We start from the raw sequence: 8,848 nt of genomic DNA, 5'->3' as shown, positions 1-8,848 counted from the left end.
TTGCAAGACCAAGGATCTTCTAACCCATGACCCAACTCTAGATCTAAATTCCTTGTGGGAGGAATCTCTTAGAAATTATAGGGATCTTGAAGGAGAAGACAAGAATGCCAAGAACACACAAATGAGGAATTTTGAATTCCTCTATGAGAGAGAGGGCCGAAAATCTCTTGTGTGGAGGCTAGGGTTTCACTTCATATGTTGTGTATATTTGTCACAACTGCTTCATCCCTTTTTATAGAGGTTGTGATGGGCTAGGTTAGGGATCTACGGGGCTTGGATTGGGCCTCCTCATTGGACCTTCTTTACTAATTAAATTATAAGCCATAATTCAATATAAGGCCAATGGAATATTTCTTGTGCCACTATCAAAGAAATACTGACTGCCCATCCAATCCGTGATTACAAGTAATCCGGGTTAACCTCTTTAATATATTATTTCCCGTGTCTAAGACTTTCTATATCCATTAATTAATTTGTAGTCTGCTATGGACTTTAAATTAATCAATATCTTTTATTTCCAAGAGTTTGTCTAGTACGAGAAGTATATTAAAATGTACTTTGTCTTTTCTATTATTCTTGGATAAAATCTAAACCGACAGGGTTTCCGAACAATAGAACTTTTCTCGAACACCTCTTGGGGATATAGTCATACTGCGCAGGCACACGTTTCAATGTAATAATAAAATTGACACCGTACTAGTTATCAATTACTACTGCCCAAGATATCAGGAATATTGAACGAAAAACCCGCACCTACTGATAAGTCAAAGCAGTGTATGATTAAATAACGTGTGCCCTATATTATTACAAAGATTAAGAAATATTAAATCTCCAAGACATCGTCCTACAGTAGATAGCAATAAAGACGTGTCTATGTTTTAGATCATTTCAATGCTATACCACACCAGTGTCACTAGTCATTCTCAAGGTAAAGACGACTTCCGGATGGACACTGCAACCTTTCGCGATAGGTAGCCAAAGTCTATCTAGATTGTGAAAAGTTTTACTTCTACAAGGTTCCGGCTGGGCCACCTACTGTGATGACATGTTCCACGACCCAGCCTTCAATGTAGAGCACTTAGACTAATTTTACTTTCCGACGTTTTAATCATGTAATTAAATATATAATTAAAGACAGTCAATACCCATTAAAGTAAAATACACTGCATGAAGAAAACATTTATTATTCTCATTAAATGAGGAGAGTTTACAATATACAAGCAATTTATCAAATTCATAATAAACTCGGAAAATGCTTTTTAGTATATATGTTCCAACAGAAGGCTTGTCAGCTATACTAAGGAGGAAGGAGAGGCTGGGGCGACTGCATGGGTGTCGCATATCAAGAGGGGCACCTACTATTTCTCAATTGTTCTTTGCAGATGATAGCTTACTTTTCTTCCGTGCAAATCAACTAGAGGGAAACGTGGTGAAAGGGTATATAAAAGAATATGAAGAATCATCTAATCAGTTGATAAATTACAATAAATCAAAGGCTTTCTTCAGCTCCAATACTTCCATCAATGCTATGACTGAAGTATGCGAGTTACTAGGTGTAAATTTGTCAAATGGCTGCGGTATCTATTTGGGGATGTCTATGTTTGTTGGGAGAGACAAAAAAGTTTTCTTTCGGCTCCTTAAATAGACAGTGTGGACAAAATTGGCAGGGTGTAATAAATCTCTATTGTCTTGGCAGAGAAAGAAGTACTAATTAAAAGTGTGGAGCAGGCTCAATCCACCTATTGGATGAATATGTTCCTACTATCAGACAACATCTGTGATGACCTTGGTAAAATGTTAAATGGTTATTGGTGTGGAGATACAGAAAATAGGAAGAAAATTCATTGGGCGGCTTGGGATAGACTTTGTGTTCCAAAATGTAAAGTATGTATGGGTTTCCAAAAATTGAAAGAATTTAATATCTCGATGTTAGGAAAACAGCTATGGAGATTGATTGAGAATCCTGACTCGTTACTTGGACGTGTTCTTAAAGCACGATATTTTCCTCGACATGGGATTCTTGATGCGGGAAAGGTTGGTAATCAAAGTTCGTTTTGGAGCGAATTAGTGGCAACCAAAGATCGCCTGAAGGCGGGCTTTAGTCAACACATTGGCGATGGAAGAAAGACGCTCATTTATGGGAAAATTGGTGGCCGAGGCTTTGGGTGTCGTTAATCTCGCCAGGTGAGAGGGGGTTTATTGAATGGCTGGAAAAATTGGTTGAGTGGTGATTTAGAGGCGAAAGTTGAAGAAGTGGTTGTTGTGCTATGGCATCTATGGTTTAATAGAAACAAACTTATATGGCGAAATGAGAACGGGTCAGCTGCAAGAATCATTGGTACAGCCCGTACATGTCTGACGGCTTGGAGAGAAGCTCACATTAGTGCGCGGGGTGGGAGACATCACTTGGAGGAAAAATGGGTGAAGCCGCGGAATGGTGTGCTAAAATGCAATATAGACGTCGATGTGTTCGAGAGCCAAAGAAAAGTTGGTTGTGGGGTGGTTGTTCGAGATTTTTAAGGGACGGTGGTAGCGGCGATGTGTGGACAGGTGGGAAGGATAGTCGACCCATCGATGGCCGAGCTCCGTAGCTAGAGAGAGGTGCTGAGTTGGGTCAAAAGAAAGGGATAGAAGGAGATAGAGTTCGAAATGGATGCCCAAACGGTAGTACTCGCGGTGACAGGTTTACGGAAGGATGAATCTATCTTTGGGGAAGTGGTAGAAGATTGTCGTCAGCTTTTGAAAGAGGTCTCTAGATCCTCTATGAGGTTCGTAAGACGAACAGCGTATCAAATTGCCTACGCGCTTGCTCGGGCATCAGGTTCTATAGTTGAGAGCAAGTTCTGGTTGAATTGCATTCCAACTTTTATTAATGATGTAATCGCTATTAATTTGTTCGAATATTATATCAGATTTGGTGTAAAAAGTATAACGAGTAGGATTGTGTTCCTTTCTTTGCTAGTGTATGTCCTTTTAATTTCTTTATCAATTTCAGTTGTATTTTATTCCAAAATTTTATATTCATAGTTCAATATGTTTTACTTCACATGCTCACGAAAAATAGTCTTATTTTGTTATTTTAGGATGTCCACAAAAAATAGTCTCATTTCTAAAAATGGAGAGTTTATCTCTCATATTTTACCCACTTTTCTCCATATATCTCTTACTTTACCTAATTTTTCTCTTTCTTTCTTACTTTACCAATTTCTCATTAAAAATCGTGTCGTCCACTAATGCATTTGGTGGTTCCACCTGTATCATTGAATGCATTTGATGGTTACACCTTTCACTCCATATCAGGAGAGGCCAGAGAGGTACTAGCGGGAGAAGATTATGGTGCTTGTGATGTGCTTCTCGGCCTTTTTACGGACCCAATCATCAATATCGTCTAGCTAGTGCGCCAGTTTTGGAAGAGAATTGTTGAGTCATGAGAGCGCAATTGGAACCATCTTCGCAAGCATTAGGGCTGACTCCATGTGAATGCAGCCAAGACTTTATAGGGATACAACAGGCCGCGAGTGTCTGAAGAGATTTTGTAGGGGAGTTGTCGAGGCCTACATCGACACATATTTGCGAAAGCCGACGGCTGTAGATTGCCAGGGCCTAATGAGAATGCACGAGACGGCGCACGGCTTTCCTGGGATACTAGGGAGCATCGACTGTATGCACTGGGAGTGGAAGAATTGTCCGGCGGCGTGGAGAGGCCAATTTACTAGTGGATACAAGGGCAGCCACCCGACGATGATCCTCGAAGCCGTCGCTGACTATCAGCTCTGGATCAGGCATGCTTACTTTGGTGTATCCGGGTCGAACAACGACATCAACATCCTCAACTCATCCACCCTCTTCACCGAGCAATGCAACGGCAACGGCCCGACCATCGAGTTCACTGCCAACAGGCGCCAATACACATGGGGTACTACTTGGCCGATGGCATATACCCACGGTGGCCAGTTTTTCTGAAGACGATCAGCTGCCCAATTGGTGATAAGAGAGTTTTCTTTGCGCAAAAGCAGGAGGCGGCGCGCAAGGATGTGGAGCGGGCATTTGGTGTGCTCCAATCACAGTGGGCAATAGTCTAAGGGTCGGGGCGTCTCTGGTTCAAGGAAATCCTCGCCGATGTCATGTATGCGTGCATAATCTTGCACAACATGATAGTCGAACATGAAGGTGTGAGCATCACCGATTGGAACGATAACGAAATTGCATTCAGCTCCTCCAGCACGGCGACCGCTCCCCTCGCTCGAGGATTACCGACGGGCTTCAATGAGGTTCTATCTAGACAGGCCTCAATGCGCAACCAACACGATCATGCGCAGCTCATGAACGACATGATTGAAGAAGTGTGGGCCTGTAACCGCCGTCGTTGAGTTTGCGTATTTTTTTGTAATCCGTATTGTAATGTATTAATTTTGTAAATGAAATGAAGGTTTTTCCCAATTTTTGTAGTTATTTAAATATTCAAATAGAAGAAAATGCGCCTTAGGGCGCTCCACTGCAGGTGGAAGGGCAGGAGGATAAAAATGTAGACGTGGCGGTGCATAGGACGGGCTTTAGCCTTTAGGGCGCGCCTTAGGGCGCCCCATTGTGGATGGCCAAATAAGGTAACACTATGAATGCCCTAAGGGACTTATCATTTACTCCATCTATCTCACTTAAGATAACACGCTTTCCTTTTTAGTATGTCCTAAATAAGATGATACATTTTCTTTTTAAAAAAACTTTCTTTATCCAATTAGTACATCCAACCACTTTTTCTCACTCCTATTAAATTATTCATTTTTCTCTCTCTCTATTTTAATACTTACACTTATATTTTCGCTCTCTAATTAAACACATTAACCAATAGCTTATAAAATCTCATGTCGGCAAATAAATGTGTCATCTTAGCTTGGACCGAGGGAGTCCATTTTGCACAAGATTACCACTGTATTCAATGACAAACTAGCAAAGTGCATAGTTGAGTATTATTTTATGGGAGAACTGCTTTTATGTGCAAAATGGAAATCACTCCAACGTTTATGTATTTTTAATATTTATGCATTTTCATGCATTTAACTCTAGTTACTTGCACAAAACTATGTAAGATACTTGAAAGCCCATGTTTCCCTGCAGCAATGATTTTACCAAGCACAAAGATACAACATGAACATCAGCAAGCAGCAGATTCATACCATCACTATTCAAGATCCTAACACATGATAGTACTAGATAACTAACGAGGATTCTTCACCATGTAATTTGATTCAAGAAGAGTTTTCCACCCAAAACACATGACCTGAAGATTCCATCATACTACACGAAGCTACCTAATTCTACGACTACGACAAGGGCTGGGCAAGGATCGCGTTACTGCTCCTTCCAGATCCTACCAGTAACCCGCAGCTTCAGCTCTTTCCTGTCTCCACCAGAGAAAAACAGTGCCATGTTACGTTGTATGATGAGCCCATCAAAACTGTCACGAACCTTTCGGTGGCTGTCTCGGATGCTCCTTGGCACTCCTTGCCATATCACCTTCCTTCCGTTACCTCCAACCTCTAGGCTATAGCTATAGTTTTTTGCCTCATTGTCATCGCCCATGAATCGCAAAAATGCTATATAAACCGGTGCCATTCCAAGCTGAAATGCTTCGAAATGCAGACAGAAATACTGCCCAAAGCAACTAAAAACCTGAAAGATTAATAAAAGCAACAACTGAATTGCAGTAGAAATTTTTTACCGAAGAAAGGAAGTACAGGTTGAGAAATCGAAAGTGTAGCAAGAGAAAATAGACTCTACCGTAAGCATCCATGTTGCATTCTCAACTTCATGTGGATTTGATTTGACATAGCGATGGTTAAAAGTACTACCGCTATGCATGTCTACTTTGTGATCATCTTTCAAATGGCTCACAAGAAATGGAATATCACCAATGACCAAGCACTCTGATCCGGCATAAGGACAATTGTAAGGTCTATAAGCGCATTGAGATTCGTGTTTAAGCTTGCTGTAGTAAGGATAGATTCCTATGCACCCAAAATTTTGATATTTACATGGAAGCTCAAGGGATGCAGCAACCTTCTCTAATGCCAGACAACGGATATTACCAAGCTCATGCCTGCAGGTTGGACATCGATTGTGCACCCTGGGTTTGCAACCAGAACACAATGTGTGGCCATTGGAACACTGCAGAGTAAAAGGAAATGAATTGGATTTTATTAGATAGAGCAAGAACCAAAAAAAAAAACAGATAAAGGGCAAAGTAACGAATACAAGTAAAAGGAAGTGGTCGAAATATTGTTTTAGTAGACCAAAACAGTAGCATCAAACCACATACAAAACCTCATTTAAAATTAAAATATGGGACTGATATTTCACTTATTTATAACAATACTTTCAGCAAGTTCCCTGCCTAGAAAAGAATTATTGTTAGAAAGTTAGTTCTCCAATTCCACAAACTCATGTATTCCCATAAAATGTTTTGTTACAGCCACTAATTATATCTCAATTCATATTTTATGGAACAACAGATACTTCTGCCCTGATTAACTGGAAGTAAACAGCTTCCAAGATATGGAGAGATAAAACAGTCAGAGATGACAGAGCCTTGTTATTTGCAGGCCCTTTTATATACTCTACTTTTTTCTCATGAAACAATCTTCATCCTTAAAATAAAAGTATGTGGTGTGTGCTTAATGCTTATGAATTAAAAACTACTGACCAGTGTACTCGAGAGACAACTGCAAACGAAATGAAAAGATTATTCCATACGAAATAAGCATAACTAGTTGAAGACTGCCCAGCCTTGTAGTTTGTGAAACAAAATATCCGTACCTGACTGATTGGAGGGTACATAGCATTCAAGCAAACTGGGCATTCCAGAAGCTCACGGACATTTGTCGAGACAGCCACATTAGGTTTTGAGGCACTTTCTGAGGTGTCATTGACATGTTCACCAATGTCCAATGTGTCTTCATTTTCTGATGGATCAATGACCTCAGGTTTCATTCGCAAGTCATCATAGTAGGAATTTCCACTTGACATTGGAAGCATGTATGGTGAGCCCTGCACATGACACTTTTCAAGTTAACTAAACCAAGACATAAATCATTTGTATTCCGCCATAATACATAAGATAACGATATCAACCAAACAAGAAAACAGAATGTATTTCAACCTATGTCCTCACAGCAACATTCTAAGCACAAACACAACATTATCATAAATTGCATATTTTGAAGAAAAACTACAAAACAAAGACAAATGAGATTGATTAAAATACAGCTACTGCCATCATAATAGCTTCTTATGTTGGTCACAGATACAACAGAATAACATAAAATCAAACATACACATTCCATATCCAGAAAATGCAATGATAAGTAACATTAGTTTTATGATATAACCGTAACATTGCAGCAATGAAATCCAGTGACTGCCACATTATAATCTCTAAAAGGGTGGCAATCGCTGATTCAGAAAAGACGAAAATAACTTTTTAACTTTTAAGATTGACAGCGCAATGTACTGCCATCGAATAAAACTCACAAAAACAACGTACAACAGGCCGGAAGCTCTGCTATAAAACCTTATGACACAGCTCAATGTATACATGTGAGCAGCATTAACAAGTATACAAATATAGTAGACCTTCTTCAAGTTGCTTCAACGCAAATTGAAACTTAAAATGCCATCCTCCTATATTCATTGATTCACAAACAGCTACTATTATTAATTTATTATGCTATAAACGACTATTTTCACTGAAAGCAGAAAAGTGGCACCCAAATCAAATCTTCTCTGAAATCACAAGGTTTGGTACAATCCATGTTATGCTATACCTAATCTTCTATATGTTCCAATACTTAAAATTGAAATTCATCTGTCCCACGAGTGTGGCAATAAATTCATAACAAGTACCCGTTAACAGCAAGAGAATATATCCAGTTTATAAAAAGAAATCCAACAAATTTAGAGACCAGACTTGAAATCGGTCTCAATTTTGTAAATTCAACAAAAATATAATCTTGAAAACTTTCTTGTTAAAAGGCTAGAGACTAAATCACGAAAGCAAACATAAATTGAAAGTTGAGCAGTTTTCACCCTTTGCCAGAAAGGGGCGAATATAGAAAAGGGAATGGAAAATAGAAGAGTAAAAGAGGCGGAATAAAAGGCTAGAGACTAAGATGTGAGCACAAAAAGTTACCTGGAAAAAACAATGGCGAATCAAAAAGCGATTGAAGAAAAGGAAGAGAAAAACCCTAGCAAGGTTGTAATTAATTCGGATTAATTTAAAATCCGGCAAAGTCAACCAAAGAAGAAGATATCGGGAGAGGGAGAGGGAGAGGGAGAGGGAGTTGATTGAGGGTAGAAGAAGATTATTGTGTTGGTCTAGCACGGGCTTGATACTGCAGCAGCATGAATTTGTAACCATAGAAAATGACGACGAAATAGAGAGAGAAACTTCAATTTCAAATTAAAGCCGCGGACAATGAGAGAGGGGAGCGTGTGGTCTCACCACGGATCTCTCAATTTTTCCATTTCTTTTAAAGAAAATGGTTCAGTGTATTTTCATTCATTTTTTTTAGAGTAACTTCTTATAAAAATATGATATTTTCATATATGAAAAGTTATCCTTAAAACGTATACACCAATTTATTCACGGCTCATAATATTATAGTCCATTATTACAACTAATATCATCGGAGAAATCGGGTTTATAGGGTACTTTACGTTTAATATAACGTAAATGTACCTATTTTGTTATCTCTTCCATATATGGGAAAAACACTGTCCACATTGGCGTTTTTTATTAGTGAAGACGCCACTCGCATTGACGTTTTAACATTTTGAACCGTATGTCGTCGTA

General features: G+C 39.2%; 1 protein-coding gene across 1 annotated transcript; it reads right to left on the bottom strand.

Annotated features, from left to right (window-relative positions):
- Nucleotides 1-5,007: 5,007 nt before the first annotated feature.
- On the bottom strand, nt 5,008-8,485 carry LOC121792033 (E3 ubiquitin-protein ligase DIS1-like). Its single transcript, XM_042189813.1, has 4 exons — nt 8,186-8,485; nt 6,814-7,044; nt 5,779-6,165; nt 5,008-5,670 (listed from the first exon to the last, which is right to left on the bottom strand). Exons 1-4 carry the CDS (start codon nt 8,411-8,413, stop codon nt 5,350-5,352), a joined length of 1,167 nt encoding a protein of 388 aa, XP_042045747.1. The 5' UTR covers nt 8,414-8,485; the 3' UTR covers nt 5,008-5,349.
- Nucleotides 8,486-8,848: the final 363 nt, after the last annotated feature.

The sequence above is a fragment of the Salvia splendens genome, chromosome 2, assembly GCF_004379255.2.
Source record: "Salvia splendens isolate huo1 chromosome 2, SspV2, whole genome shotgun sequence".
Lineage (NCBI taxonomy): Eukaryota > Viridiplantae > Streptophyta > Magnoliopsida > Lamiales > Lamiaceae > Salvia > Salvia splendens.
This window is presented reverse-complemented; position numbering and strand designations above follow the sequence as displayed.